We start from the raw sequence: 15,512 nt of genomic DNA on the forward strand, positions 1-15,512 counted from the left end.
TGGGAGCATAGGCTGGAATTGTGACACGAATATTGAAAGTATATGAAATGACTTGTTTCATTGAGGAGCGTCGGCTCCAGTTGTAGAACGAATTGTGACAGTACAAGTGATAATTGAACCTCTAGAGCATTTACTCGAGTTGTGAAGAGAAGAGATCATTATGTTGCCCTCTTGACGGGCTATTGTTGGGTTGTGATTCCTCTGCATTGTGTTCTTGACGGATACTAGGGTCGCTTAGGTTAATGTTTCCTTGTGTTGTAGGATGACTATAGTTATAGCTGGGATGGTTAAGTAACGTAATAGGCTAGCTATCAATGGGGTGGTTAGGTGAGGTAATCGGTTAGATATAGCTGAGATGGTTAAGTGTGGTAATAGGTTGGTTATAGCTGCGATTGTTAGATGTTGGGACTAATGTGGTTATAGTAATCCCCTTGCCGGAATATTTGAGATGATGTTTTGTCCCCTTACTAGGAAGTCGTTATATTGTTGTTTGTGACGGAATATGAGGTAAGAGATTTCTTGGAGCTTGGGCTCCAGTGATATCGTGGGATAAGAAAAGTAAGAAAGAGAAAGCGTTGTTGATTATTCCCTTGCCGGGACGTTTGGTTGAACTTGTTGGATTCTTTCCCTTGCCGGGATGTTTGTCAAATATTTGCTTATTTTTATGCCCCTTTATTGTGACTGTTGTTTAGGGAGTCGGGCTGTTAAATGATATTGAGGATCGGGTTGCGCGCCGCAACAATGATATTGAGGATCGGGTTGCGCGCCGCAACAATGATATTGAGGATCGGGTTGCACGCCGCAACAGTAAAAGGTGAGGATCGGGTTGCGCGCCGCAACAATGATACATGGTAAATGATATGGGTCGGGTTGCACACCGCAACAGTGGTATTTGTGGAGCGGGTTGCACGCCGCAACAATAGTGATTATGGAGCGGGTTGCACGCCGCAACAGTTATTGAGACTATGTGTTTGTATTTGAGTATTGGTTCATTGTTCATCGTGAACCTAAGTTGTTTTAGTTGTTACTCTTGATTGCTGTTAATATTGTATCTCCCCTTAGCATGTCTCCCCTCCCATGTTGTTAATTACTTGGTATTCGATTTCCACTGTATATTTATAACTGCACAGGTTTATGTGATGTCCAGTCTAGCCTCGTCACTACTTCGCCGGGGTTAGGCTAGACACTTACCAGCACATGGGGTTGGTTTTGCTGATGCTACACTCTGTGCATTTTTGCACTGGTCCAGGTTTTGAGGAGCAGCAGCAGCAGTAGTTCGGGAGCAGACTTTCTTATTCACGAGACGGAGGTAGCCTTGCAGGCGTCCGCAGGGCCCGGCGTCTCTCCTCTATGTTTTCATTTTGACTGTTGCCTCATTGTTTTCGAGACAGACAGCTGTTATATCTCTTTCAGACCTTTGTATTTAGTTTATTCTTAGTGGTTCATGAGTAATGTAACACCAAATCTTGGGTAGAGACTATTGTTGACTATTCCGCGTTTTGATTCAGACTTATAAATTAGACTTCCGCTATTGTTGTTATTAAATTCCATATTTCTTATTGATGCTAAAGATTGTTAACAGATTTATTTATTTAATGAAAGGAAAATAAGTTGGCTTGCCTAGCTACCACGAGTAGGCGCCATCACGATCCCGATGGTGGGAAATCCGGGTCGTGACAAGTTGGTATCAGCAGTATTGATGCAGGATGGCAAGGTTACTGCTTATGCTTCGAGACAGTTGAAGATCCACGAGAAAAATTATCCGGTTCAGGATCTAAAGTTGGCAGTGGTTGTTCATGCTTTAAAGATTTGGAGGCATTATCTATATGGTGTGATGTGTGAGGTGTACACGGATCACAAGAGCCTGCAGTATCTGTTCAAGCAGAAGGAGTTGAATGTGAGGCAGAGGAGATGGCTAGAGTTGTTGAAAGATTATGATGTTACTCTCTTATATCACCCGGGTAAGGCCAATGTGGTGGCCGATACATTAAGCAGGAAGTCTGCCAGCATGGGTAGTCTTGCGTATATTTCGGTCCGCCAGAGACCGCTTGCTTTAGATATTCAGGCGTTGGCCAATCGATTGGTGAGATTAGATATTTCTGAGCCCAGCAGAGTGTTAGCTTGCACGGTCGCTCGTTCTTCTCTATTGGAGCGTATCCGTGATCGGCAATTTGATGATCCCCATTTGTGTGTCCTGTGCAGTGTGGAGGTGCCACGAAGGTGACCTTAGATGATGATGGTGTTTTGAGATTACAGGGTCGACTTTGTGTGCCCAATGTTGATGGGATTCGAGAGTTGATCTTAGCGGAGGCCCATAGTTCTCGGAACTCTATTCACCCGGGCGCCGTGAAGATGTATCAGGACTTGCGGTAGCATTATTGGTGGCGTAGGATGAAGAAGGATATTGTTGCGCATGTGGCTCGGTGTTTGAATTGTCAGCAGGTCAAGTATGAGCATCAGAGGATTGAGCTTCCCGAGTGGAAGTGGGAGAGGATTACCATGGATTTCATTACTGGACTTCCATTGACTCGGAAGAAGTTTGATGCTATTTGGGTCATTGTTGATAGGCTGACCAAGTCAGCGCATTTCATTCCAGTAGCAGTCTCCTATTCATCCGAGAGGTTAGCTGAGATTTATATCCGGGAGATTGTTCGCCTTCATGGTGTGCCAGTATCTATCATTTCGGATCGTGGTATGCAGTTTACCTCGCGCTTCTGGAGAGCGGTTCAGCAAGAGTTAGGTACCCAGGTTCAGTTGAGCTCAGCGTTCCATCCTCAGACGGACGGTCAGTCCGAGCGGACTATTCAGATTTTGGAGGATATGCTCCGGGCCTGTGTAATTGATTTTGGAGGCTCGTGGGGCCAGTTTTTGCCTTTAGCAGAGTTCGCCTACAACAACAGCTACCAGTCCAGCATTCAGATGGCTCCATATGAGGCGTTGTATGGTAGGCGATGTCGGTCTCCAGTCGGATGGTTTGAGCCGGGAGAGGCTCGGTTATTGGGTACAGACTTAGTTCAGGAGGCCTTAGATAAGGCCAAGATTATTCAGGAGAGGCTTCGTTCAGCTCAGTCTAGGCAGAAGACTTATGCAGACCGTAAGGTCCGAGATGTAGCTTTCATGATCGGAGAGCGAGTATTGCTCCGGGTGTCGCCTATGAAGGGCGTGATGAGATTCGGAAAGAAGGGCAAGCTTAGACCTAGGTACATTGGTCCGTTTGAGATTCTTGATCGAGTAGGAGAGGTGGCTTATAGGCTTGCATTGCCACCTAGCTTATCAGCCGTGCACCCAGTTTTTCATGTGTCTATGCTTCGGAGGTATCACGGCGATCCTACCCATGTATTAGACTTCAGCACGGTCCAGTTGGACAAGGATCTGTCATATGAGGAGGAGCCGGTAGCTATTCTAGACCGCCAGGTTCGACAGTTAAGGTCGAAGAGCTTTCCTTCTGTTCGTGTTCAGTGGAGAGGTCAGCCCCCTGAGGCCTCGACCTGGGAGTCCGAGTCTGACATACGGAGCCGTTATCCACATCTATTCCCTGACTCAGGTACTTCTTTCTTTTGTCCGTTCGAGGACGAACGGTTGTTTTAAAGGTGGAGGATGTGATGACCCAAAGGGTCATCACCTGTTTCCTCATCCGTTCCGTGCTTCCGAGGCCTTGAAAACCTCATTTTTACTTGCTTCGATTTGCGTGCGCAGTCCGAGCGCATAGCCGGAAAGCTTTTATGTTGAAATATGTGAATTCTGTGAAAAATTTGAAGAATTTTGATATTAATATGTTTAAGGTTGACTTCGGTCAACATTTTAGGTAAACGGACCCGGACCCGAGATTGGACGGTCCCGGAAGGTCCGTAGAAAAATATGGGACTCGGGCATGTGCCCGGAGTCGAATTCCGAGGTCTAGAGCCCGAGAAATAAATTTTTCTGTGAAATTGTTTTTCTAAAATTAATAAGGAAGATGGAAATGAAAATTCATTAAAAGACTGTGGTATCGGGCTCGTATTTTGGTTCCGACGCCCAGCACAAGTCTTATATATTGTTTAAGCGCTTTCTGTGAAGTTTGGTCGAAATCGGACGTCGTTTGACGTGTTTCGGACCTAATTATCTAAAGTTGGAAGTTTATGAAGTTTGAAATAGAAACGATGAGTTTGAGGCTTGATTCAATGATTTTGATGTTATTTTGGCAATTTGATCGCTCGAGTAAGTTCGTAAGATGTTATTGAGTTAGGGTGTGTGATTGGTTAGGAGCCCCGAGGGCTCGGGAGTGTTTTCGGAGGTGTTCGGGGTGGTTTTGGACTTAGGATGATATCAGATTTTCTGCAATTTTTACACAGGGATTTCCTTCTTCGCGATCGCGCTCTTCCTCACGCGATCGCATAGCACTGAGTCGTCTTCCTTCGCGATCGCGTATTGAACCACGCGATAGCGTAAGCCAAATCCTTGGACCCCCAGTAGTTCTTCTACGCGATCGCGTAACCCTCCACGCGATCGCAACGACCAGTCAGTGGTACCCTTCGCGATCGCATCCCTATTTCCGCGATCGCGTAGGGCAATTTTGCCCAGCGAATTTTTAAGTTAAAAACAGAACAGTAGCACGGGATTTTTCATAAAAAAACACGAAGCTCTTTCTTCTCCAAGCACTTAGGCGTCCATTGAAGCTCCCTTTCATCAAAACTTCTTGGGTAAGCATTGTTCAACTTGTTTCCTTCAATTTCCTTCATTAATTAGTGAATTCCTAGCCCTAAAAACATGAAATCAAGGTAGAAATTATGGATTTTGGGTAGAGTTAGGGTTTTGAGAATTTTGGGTGATTCAACCTCAATTTGGGGTCGAATCTTAAAACAAATTATATATTTGCACTCGTGGGGTTATGGGTGATCGGGTTTTGGTCCGAGCCTCGAGTTTGGACCATGTGGGCCCGGTGTCTAATTTTGGTATTTTTGGAAGAATGCTAGAAAATTCATATCTAGGCTATGGGATGTTGCCCTTGAATCTTTATTGATATTATTGAATTAATCATGCCTAGATATCACTGTTTCGGAGTCGGATTGTAGAGGAAAGGCGGTCTTTGAAGGTTGATTGCTATTCTTGGGGCCGAGGTAAGTGTTTGGTTTAACCCTAGCTTGAGGGAATAGGAGTTGAGTCTTATTGCTAATTGCTATGTGATCGAGTGCGATGTATAGGCATGGTGACGAGTATCTATACATTGGTGTCTAGCATGACCGTGAGTCGTTATAATGTGATTATCATGAACTGATTGTGAATTCCATGTTTATTGGAGTATTTCTATGTGTTGTGAATAACATGTGAACGGTAATATGATCATTTGATTTCCTGGGAGCATAGGCTCGAATTGTGATACGAATATTGAAAGTATATGAAATGACTTGTTTCATTGAGGAGCGTCGGCTCCAGTTGTAGAACGAATTGTGACAGTCCAAGTGATAATTGAACCTCTAGAGCATTTACTCGAGTTGTGAAGAGAAGAGATCATTATGTTGCCCTCTTGACGGGCTATTGTTGGGTTGTGATTCCTCTGCATTGTGTTCTTGACGGATACTAGGGTCGCTTAGGTTAATGTTTCCTTGTGTCGTGGGATGACTATAGTTATAGCTGAGATGGTTAAGTAACGTAATAGGCTAGCTATCAATGGGGTGGTTAGGTGAGGTAATCGGTTAGATATAGCTGAGATGGTTAAGTGTGGTAATAGGTTGGCTATAGCTGTGGTGGTTAGATGTTGGGGCTAATGTGGTTATAGTAATCCCCTTGCCGGAATATTTGAGATGATGTTTTGTCCCCTTACTAGGAAGTCGTTATATTGTTGTTTGTGACGGAATATGAGGTAAGAGATTTCTTGGAGCTTGGGCTCCAGTGATATCGTGGGATAAGAAAAGTAAGAAAAAGAAAGCGTTGTTGATTATTCCCTTGCCGGGACGTTTGGTTGAACTTGTTGGATTCTTTCTCTTGCCGGGATGTTTGTCAAATATTTGCTTATTTTTATGCCCCTTTATTGTGACTGTTGTTTAGGGAGTCGGGCTGTTAAATGATATTGAGGATCGGGTTGTGCGCCGCAACAATGATATTGAGGATCGGGTTGCGCGCCGCAACAATGATATTGAGGATCGGGTTGCACGCCGCAACAGTAAAAGGTGAGGATCGGGTTGCGCGCCGCAACAATGATACATGGTAAATGATATGGGTCGGGTAGCACGCCGCAACAGTGGTATTTGTGGAGCGGGTTGCACGCCGCAACAATAGTGATTATGGAGCGGGTTGCACGCCGCAACAGTTATTGAGACTATGTGTTTGTATTTGAGTATTGATTCCTTGTTCATCGTGAACCTAAGTTGTTTTAGTTGTTACTCTTGATTGCTGTTAATATTGTATCTCCCCTTAGCATGTCTCCCCTCCCATGTTGTTAATTACTTGGTATTCGATTTCCGCTGTATATTTATAACTGCACAGGTTTATGTGATGTCCAGTCTAGCCTCGTCACTACTTCGTCGGGGTTAGGCTAGACACTTACCATCACATGGGGTCGGTTGTGCTGATGCTACACTCTGTGCATTTTTGCACAGGTCCAGGTTTTGAGGAGCAGCAGCAGCAGTTCGGGAGCAGACTTTCTTATTCACGAGACGGAGGTAGCCTTGCAGGCGTCCGCAGGACCCGGCGTCTCTCCTCTATGTTTTCATTTTGACTGTTGCCTCATTGTTTTCGAGACAGACAGCTGTTATATCTCTTTCAGACCTTTGTATTTAGTTCTTAGTGGTTCGTGAGTAATGTGACACCAAATCTTGGGTAGAGACTATTGTTGACTATTCCGCATTTTGATTCAGACTTATAAATTAGACTTCCGCTATTGTTATTATTAAATTCCATATTTCTTATTGATGCTAAAGATTGTTAACATATTTATTTATTTAATGAAAGGAAAATAAGTTGGCTTGCCTAGCTACCACGAGTAGGCGCCATCACGATACCGATGGTGGAAAATCCGGGTCGTGACAGAAATTGCGATGCCTGATCTCGCAATTGCGAGATGAGAGGCCTGCAACAGGTTCAGTCATACCAGCAAATTTTCCTAAGTTCCAAAACACTCCGTAGCCTATTCAAAACTCACCCGAGCCCTCGGGGCTCCAAACCAATCATGCACACAAGTCTTAAAGCATCATACAAACTTGCTCGTGCGATCAAATTACCAAAATAACATCTAAAACTACAGATTTAATACCAAAACATATGAAATTCTCAAGAACACTTGAAATTCCTATTTGCACAACCGGACGCCCGAATCATGTCAAATCAACTTCGTTTTTTACGAAATTTCACAGACGTGATTTAAATATTATATTGAACCTGTACGGGGCTCTGAAACTAAAATACGGGTCTGATACTAACGAGATCAAACATTAATCAATTTCTTTAAATCCTTAGATTTTCAGTTTAACAATTTTTAACAGAAATTAATTACTCGGGCTAGGGACCACCGAATTCGATTCCGGGCATACGCCCAAGTCCCATATTTTATTACGGACCCTCCGGGACCGTCAAGACACGGGCCCGGGTCCGTTTACGCAAAATGTTGACTGAAGTCAACAAAAATTAACTTTTAAAGGCAAAAATTCTTATTTTTCAAATTTCCACATAAAGGCTTTCCAGAAATGCGCCCGAACTGCGCACGCAAATTGAGGAAAAATAATGCGAGGTTTTGAAGGCCCCGGAACACCGGATTGGGTTCTAAAACGCAAGATGACCTTTTAGGTCATCACATTATATTGAGAAAATAACATTGTATTGCCGCTCTAAAAATAATAGCTGAAAACTGTATATTTTTGTATTTTTGTTTGCATATATATACAATATGTATATTATATATAAAAATTATACAAATTTTATATACTTTTTGACTATCAAATATAAATAGTTTTTGATGCGGGCTAAAAGTGATAATACCTCATTTATATTATTTAGGTCAGTAGACTTCAAATATGAGATGGTTAAACACTTTTTTTGAGAGAAAGGTAAATTTGCTTTCTGATGAAGAGAGAAAGCTAATTGAAAATTGTTAAAAGTGAGAGCTCTTTCCTCGTGAAATTAATTAGCTTAAACCGAATATGCTTACTTTGAAAGACAGAAAAATGTTACCTGTCAAAATGTATTATGGACGTATGAGTTATAGACAAAATATCATATGGCAAAACAACAACAAAAAATGCATTTAAACTACGATACAAAAAACAATATATCCATAAACTAATACTAATCCATACATTATAATATATCAATGAAATAATTCTTGTATTAATTGTCCTGCCTAACTTGTTTATAAACCAAACTGCGAGGGCTACTGGGTCCCAAAATATAGAGCATTATATATACACAAACTATCTTCAGAAAGTGAGATATCTCTTTTTCTATTTTCTGATCTTTTTAATATATATTGAGGTGGTGGCATATGTTAGACCAAAAGGAAAATGCTTTACAAATTAGAGCGCCAACTTCAAAACCCCCTTTTACACTTGGTGATATAAAAAAAGCCATTCCTCCTCACTGCTTTCATCGTTCTCTCATTCGCTCCCTCTCATATCTTATTCAAGATTTCATACTTGTCTCCATTTTTTACTACATTTCCACCACTTTTTTCCACTTCATTCCTTCCCCTTATAGTTACGTTGCATGGGTTTCTTACTGGATCGTCCAAGGTTTAGTTTTTTCTGCAATATTTGTCATTGCCCATGAATGTGGACACAATGCCTTTAGTGATTACCAATGGGTAAATGACACTGTTGGTTTTATCCTCCATTCTGCACTTTTAGTCCCATATTTCTCATGGAAAAATGGTCATCGCCGTCATCACTCTAACACTGGTTCCCTTGAACGTGACAATTTTTTCGTGCCAAGGCTTAAAACCGAACTAAAATGGTACTATAAATACTTGAACAATCCATTAGGACAAGTTGTCACACTTGCCTTCACAATCATTCTTGGCGAGCCTTTGCACTTGGCATTCAATGTCTTCGGCAAACCTAGTGATCTCTTTGCATGTGATCATTTTGATCCATATGCTCCTATATATAATGACCGTGAGAGAAAACAAATTTACATTTCAAATGCAGACGTGATTGCAGCTACTTATGTGTTGTATCGTCTTGCTTTGGCACAAGGGCTACCTTGGCTCATATGCTTCTATGGGGTACCCCTCCTAATCGCGAAAAACCTTTATATATTAGTCACTTTTTTGCACCATGCTCATCCTTCATTGCCACATTATGATTCATCCGAGTGGGATTGGTTAAGAGGAGCTCTAGCTACTGTAGACAGAGACAATGGTGTTCTAGTAAATAAAGTCTCCCACCACATTGCAGATACTCATGTTGTGCATCATCTATTCCCGGCCATTCCACACTACCATGCAGTGGAGGCGACCAGAGCTATTAAGCCATTGTTAGGAGAATATTACCAGTTTGATGATACACCAGTTCATAAGGCAATATGGAGGGATTTTAAGAAGTGCATCTATGTGGAGAAAGATGAAGGATCTCCTGATAAGGGTGTTTTTTGGTATAAAAACAAGTTCTGAAAGTTGAACACCGATAACTATTTACCTAAATTGGTTTAATGTTCAATAATACTCGTGGTAATAATTATTTTGGATTGTGTATCGTATATGTTGTTACTTTAAATAAATAAAATGTTTGTTTCCCTCGCTATGTACGTAACTATGATAATATCCATTTTACATAACCACCAATTTGGCGTGACGGAATAATTATGTTATTTTTCTTTTCATTCCGTCATGTCATCATATGTGAACTGAATAATGCAACTTGGTGATACCATCACCTAAAAAACTCAGAAAAAGGGCGTTATTTTTTGGGACTGACTAAAAAGGAAAGAGTGTCACATAAATTGGAACAGAGAAAGTATCCATTTGACGGCAATTTCTTTGTATTTTTGCATATAACATATCAGCTTCACAAATATTGTACTTTCTCCTCCCAAATCGAATTGGGGAGTTTCAGATATTATGGACAACAAATTTGATTCAGTTTCATAATTTATGAATAGTATGAAGTTAGTTTATGATATAAAGCGATCATGGATCCTTAAGCAATCATGACATGAAATTAAAAAACGTTTATATAGTACTCATAGTAGGCTTCCACGAATTATGCATGTCACTAACAAATGGATTTGCCAGCAATTTTCATTTATCATGATGAACACCACCACCCCACAACATCTATAAAGTAAATATAGATGGTGCACACAACTTGTTTTTTGGTAATTTTTAACTCAATTCTATACTGTTACAGGTAATTAGCACGCATGTAAATTACAGAGCAAACAAGCAACTAATGATATTGCATTTTGGTAGAAGGATGAGGCTAATATTTTACAAAATTCAGTCAGGGAGCATGGTTCCCTTGACTCCGGTTAGTAGTTCCCTTAACACTCATATACATTTTAAACGGCTATAAAAGTGCCACGTTATTAAAATATGTCCGCTTTTTCTCTCATCCTTTTTAGGTCCAAGCGTCACACCGGTTACAAATCGACCTGACTACCCAGTCCGTTGAACCCATTTGTAACTGGTCCCTCATCCCCTCTAAATAACCCCAAAAGATACGTCTTTCTCACAACTGTCTACATCAAAGACCATCAAACACCTCTTCTCTCTCAGAAACCCTCTCTCTCGTGTCTTTACTCTCCAAAATACCACGTCTTCCCAGAATCCAGAGTTCCCAAAGGCTACCGTTGTCACTCCCCCTTGCATCTTTGTCTCACGAAGCACTGCAACAGGAGCCTGAGTCTCAACTTTCACCCGGTGAAAACCCCAACTTAGACCAACAACCACCCCATGTCTCCTCTCCAACCCCATCGAGTTCTGGTTCTCACCGTAGCCGGAAAAATCAAACACCCACAAGGTTTGTTACCTCAACCTCTCCCTTTGGTTCGCCAGGAAAAATGGCAGAAGACGAAATAATAGTCGGAGAAGAGGGACCAGAGGTTTTGAGTCAGCAAGTTAGGGAGGTCACTGTAGCCCAAGAGGATGTTGCAGGTAGTGGTGAAACATCAGAAGTGCCTATCACTCCTCCTGTGCCATTAGACTTTGTCATTCCTGAGATGAGACCTTTGTCTGAAGTAGAGAATGATAACAGTGAGAAAGACTATGATGATGTGACTATGGCAAGTTTTATTGTTGCTAGAAGTGGTAAGGCAGTTCCCACAGAGCCCGTCCTTAATAGACCCACTACTAGGCAGCAGAAGAAAGAAGCTCTTGCGAGTGAATTGAAGAGAAACAAGGAGAAAAAGAAAAGAATAAGGTTGGTGAAAGGGGGAAAATTAGTGAATGAAGAGGATGTGCCTCTGGCAAACATTGTGAATGTTGAAGATGAAGAAGTGAATGAGGAACCTGCTTCCTTGGTTTGTAAATCCTCTAAGAAGTTTGTGCTTGCAAAGCCGAAGAGAGGATCGTAAAACCGAACTAAGATGGTACTTGAATAATCCATTAGGACAGTTAGTCAAACTTGCCTGCACACTCATTCTTGGCTAGCCTTTACACTTGGCATTCAATGTCTTCGGCAAACCTAGTGATCTCTTTGCATGTCATTTTGATCCTTATGCCTCTATATATGATGAGGGTGAGAGAAAACAAATTTACAGTTCAAATGCAGGTGTGATTGCAGCTACTTATGTGTTGTATCGTCTTGCTTTGGCACAAGGGCTAGCTTGGCTTATATGGTTCTATGGGGTACCACTCCTAATTACGAAAAACCTTTATATATTAGCCACTTTTTTGCACCATACTCATCCTTCATTGCCACATTATGATTCATCCGAGTGGGATTGGTTAAGAGGAGCTCTAGCTACCGTAGACAGAGACCATGGTGTTTAACTAAATAGAGTCTATCACCATATTGCAGATACTCATGTTGTGCATCATCTATTCTCAGCTATTCCACACTACCATGCAGTGGAGGCGACTAAAGCTATTAAGCCATTACTAGGAGAACATTTTCTGCTGCCAATGCTTAAAGTTCACGCCGGAAAACTTTCCAGGCTTTTCTGCCGGTGCAGGAGTTGTGTGACTTGAAGATGCAGTAGCCATTGTAGCAGTAGTCCCAACGGAACCACTCTGTTATTCCGTACTTGTTGTCATTTTTCTGTAAAAGAACTTGACACAAACAGAACTAGTAAATCGGTGAAGTTTTTATATCCTCAAACCGAATACAAACCACCGAGTATAAAATCACAAGGATTTTAATCTCGGATTTAGTAGAAAGTCAGAAAGACTTTAATCTCAAACTGGAGTAGAAAATTTGAAGATTTTAATCTCCAAAACGGGAGTAGAAAATCGCTTGAATTTTAGTCTCCCAAATCCGAAAGTAAGAACTACATAGAATATAAAAATTAAATTCCTTAAGCTTGTTAGTATCTGTATTCGAAAATATAATTTTTGCAAAATGAAACTAAACCAGAAACCAAAGACAGAAATAGAATGAAATGAATAACGTTCCGAGCACAATCACTTGTAGTTCTTGGACTTGCGTTATGACAGATTTGCCGGCAACTATTTTGAAATCCAGAAATTTGGTGGCCACAAAACTTCTTAAGTCCAGCATCTTCAGTCTTGTACTTTTTTTCAAGAGCATGCCACAATTCTCTTGATGTTTTCATGACACTATAAACTGGAACATCCTCGTTGATAAAGCGCTGTATACTGAGTGTGGTCAGTAGAAGAATATTTTTTGCTGCCAACGCTTAAAGTCCATGCCGAAAACTTTTCGGGCTTTTTCTGTTGGTGCAGGAGTTGTGTGACTTGAAGATGCATAATAAGAAAGTATCAATAATATTGGTACCCTAATAATATCTCATGAAAATGACATCTAATACTTTTCTAGTGTATTGACGTTGAATGGATTATTTTAGGAATAAAAAAAGAGAATCTTTTTTTGCAGGGATTGTGTTTTCTTGTTTGCGTTATAAACCATTCAAAATCGAACCAAATTTCTCTATTAATGTACCATATAAAACTATTAATACAACTAATAATTTATTTGGCCGGTTTATGCAGCCTAGACTTGGAATGTTTTAGCTTTTGAATCTATTACTTCATCTCCTCTCTTACTATTCTTTTCCATATTTCAAGCAAGTTGTAAAGATGTGGATCCATGGCAGCAGTAGTCCCAACGGAATCATTATGTTGTTCCGTACTTGTTGTCATTTTTCTGAAAAAGAAATTGACACAAACAGAATTAATAATAAGTCGGTACCGTACTTGTTGTCATTTTTCTGAAAAAGAAATTGACACAAACAGAATTAATAATAAGTCGGTGAAGTTTTTATATCTTCAAACCGAATACAAACAACCGAATAGAAAATCACAAGGATTTTAATCTCGGATTGAGTATAAAGTCACAAAGACTTTAATCTCAAACTGGAGTATAAAATTCGAAAATTTTAATCTCCAAAACGGGAGTAGAAAATTGCTAGGATTTTAGTCTCCCAAATCCGAAAGTAAGAAGAACACAAAATATAAAAATTAAATTCTTTAAGCTTGTTAGTATCTGTATTCGAAATATAATATTTGCAAAATGAAACGAAACCAAAAACAAAAGACAAAAACAGAATGAAATGAATAACGTTCCGAGCACAACGGAAAAACTGTATTTTCTTAAGGAATTTAATCCCCTCACTATTACCCAAGGTTGTTGGATTAATTTCTTCCAGGATAAAATGGAACAACTATATCTGTAATACCGGCAATGGAAATTACATAACTTCTTCGAACTCAACAAGCGGCAGTAAACCATACTGATACTTAAGTTTTGGTTGTCGGAAAATAATGCAAAAATGCAGAAGATCATATCCAAATCCGAGAGGGGAGAGTATGCAAATTTTGATGTTGAAAAATGAGGAAAACCTCTGAATTTATAGCCAAACAGTCTGGGTTGATCATATCCAAATCCGAAGCCGAAGCCGAGCCGAGCCAGCGACGACGACGCGAGGCACCACTTCTTCTTAACTCTTTAAGAGCTAGAAGATGTGCTTCTCTATATAAGCACAAATATTTTCTTTCCTTCTTCCGATGAGGGACAAAGTGCAATAGAAAAGGAAACTATTTCAAACTTTTCGTTTTCCTCTTAATCTTTGCCCTCCATTTCCCATTCACACCACTTATCTAATTAGATAAAAAAAGCCAACATTATGGAGGGATTTTGAGAAGTGCATCTATGTGGAGAAAGATAAAGGATCTCATGATAAGGGTGTTTTTTGGTATAAAAACAAGTTCTGAAAGTTGAGCACCAATAACTATTTACCTAAATTGGATTAATATTCAATACTCGTGGTAATAAGTATTTTGGGTTGTGTGTTGTATTAGTTACTGCTTGTTGTTATTGCTTTCATTTCATCTTTTCTTGAGCCGGTGGTCTTTTAGAAATAGCTTCTCTGCGTACACACTGCCCTCCGAGATCCCACTTGTGGGATTATACTGGGTGTGTTGTTGTTGTTAGTTGTCTGTTGTATTTGTTGTTACTTCAAATACAATGTTTCTTCCGGTTGTTACTTTATATTTCGTTAAATACATTGTTGTAACTATTAAAATGTCCATTTTTATTGTATTGTTAAATCCCTCGATATGTATCTATGACAACATCCATTTTACATAACTACCAATTTGACCTGACGGAATTATTATGTTATTTTTCTTTTGAACTGAATAATACAACTTAAAGGTAACTATGTAGATGCCCTTCTTCTGGAAATAAAGGGAGACTAACTAACAAAAAAAATTGGCCCTATCTTATCTTAGCCTAATTAATGCTAGGCATTTGCATTTTATCTAATATGAAGGGTCTCTTTACATAACTTAAATTAAAAGGAGCATGACTTTAAATGCATAATGAATTTGGCGATGAATAAGTTGTCAAATCAAAGCATATGAAGAAAACTTGGATGTTGCTTCGTAACGAGCAAGAAAGAACAATGAAAAAATGAAAAATATATATTTGGGGGGGGGGGGGGGGGCGACTTGGATGTTGGATGTTGATTTAAATCTACATTTCGGATGTAGGTGTGAGTGCAGCTACGTATGTGTTGTATCATGTTACTTTGGCACAAGGTCTAGCTTGGCTTGTATGCATCTATGAGGTGCACTAGCTACCGTAGACAAAGATTATGGCGTGCTAAATAGGGTCTTCCACAGTATTACAGATACTCATGTTGCGCATCATCTATTCTAAAACATGCCACATAATTACCATTACTAGGAGAATACTAAAAATTTGATGGTACCCCATTTTATAAAGCAATATTGAGGGATTTAAAGGAGTGCATCTATATGGAGAAAGAAAAAGGATCTCAAGACAAAGGTGTATATTGGCAGAAAAACAAGTTCTAAATCCAATGTCTTTTGAATTGTGAGTGTTCATTATATATATTGTACTTGTATTCTTACATAGTATGATTATACATAGTTGGTGAAATACATAGACAACCTCTTAAAGTTG

At 40.1% G+C, this 15,512-nt stretch overlaps 1 protein-coding gene and 1 pseudogene across 1 annotated transcript in view; both read left to right on the forward strand.

Annotated features, from left to right (window-relative positions):
- Positions 1-9,577, forward strand: part of LOC109215055 (delta(12)-fatty-acid desaturase FAD2-like) — a 12,702-nt gene extending 3,125 nt beyond the window's left edge. The window contains exon 2 of the mRNA XM_019379068.1: positions 8,443-9,577. Within this exon, the coding sequence (XP_019234613.1) occupies positions 8,443-9,577 (1,135 nt within the window). The remainder of the gene's footprint in view (positions 1-8,442) is intronic.
- A 1,388-nt stretch (positions 9,578-10,965) lies between these two features.
- Positions 10,966-15,403, forward strand: LOC109215056 (annotated as a pseudogene).
- The last annotated feature ends 109 nt before the right edge of the window (positions 15,404-15,512 follow it).

Source organism: Nicotiana attenuata, unplaced genomic scaffold (genome assembly GCF_001879085.1).
Source record: "Nicotiana attenuata strain UT unplaced genomic scaffold, NIATTr2, whole genome shotgun sequence".
Classification (NCBI taxonomy): Eukaryota; Viridiplantae; Streptophyta; class Magnoliopsida; order Solanales; family Solanaceae; genus Nicotiana; species Nicotiana attenuata.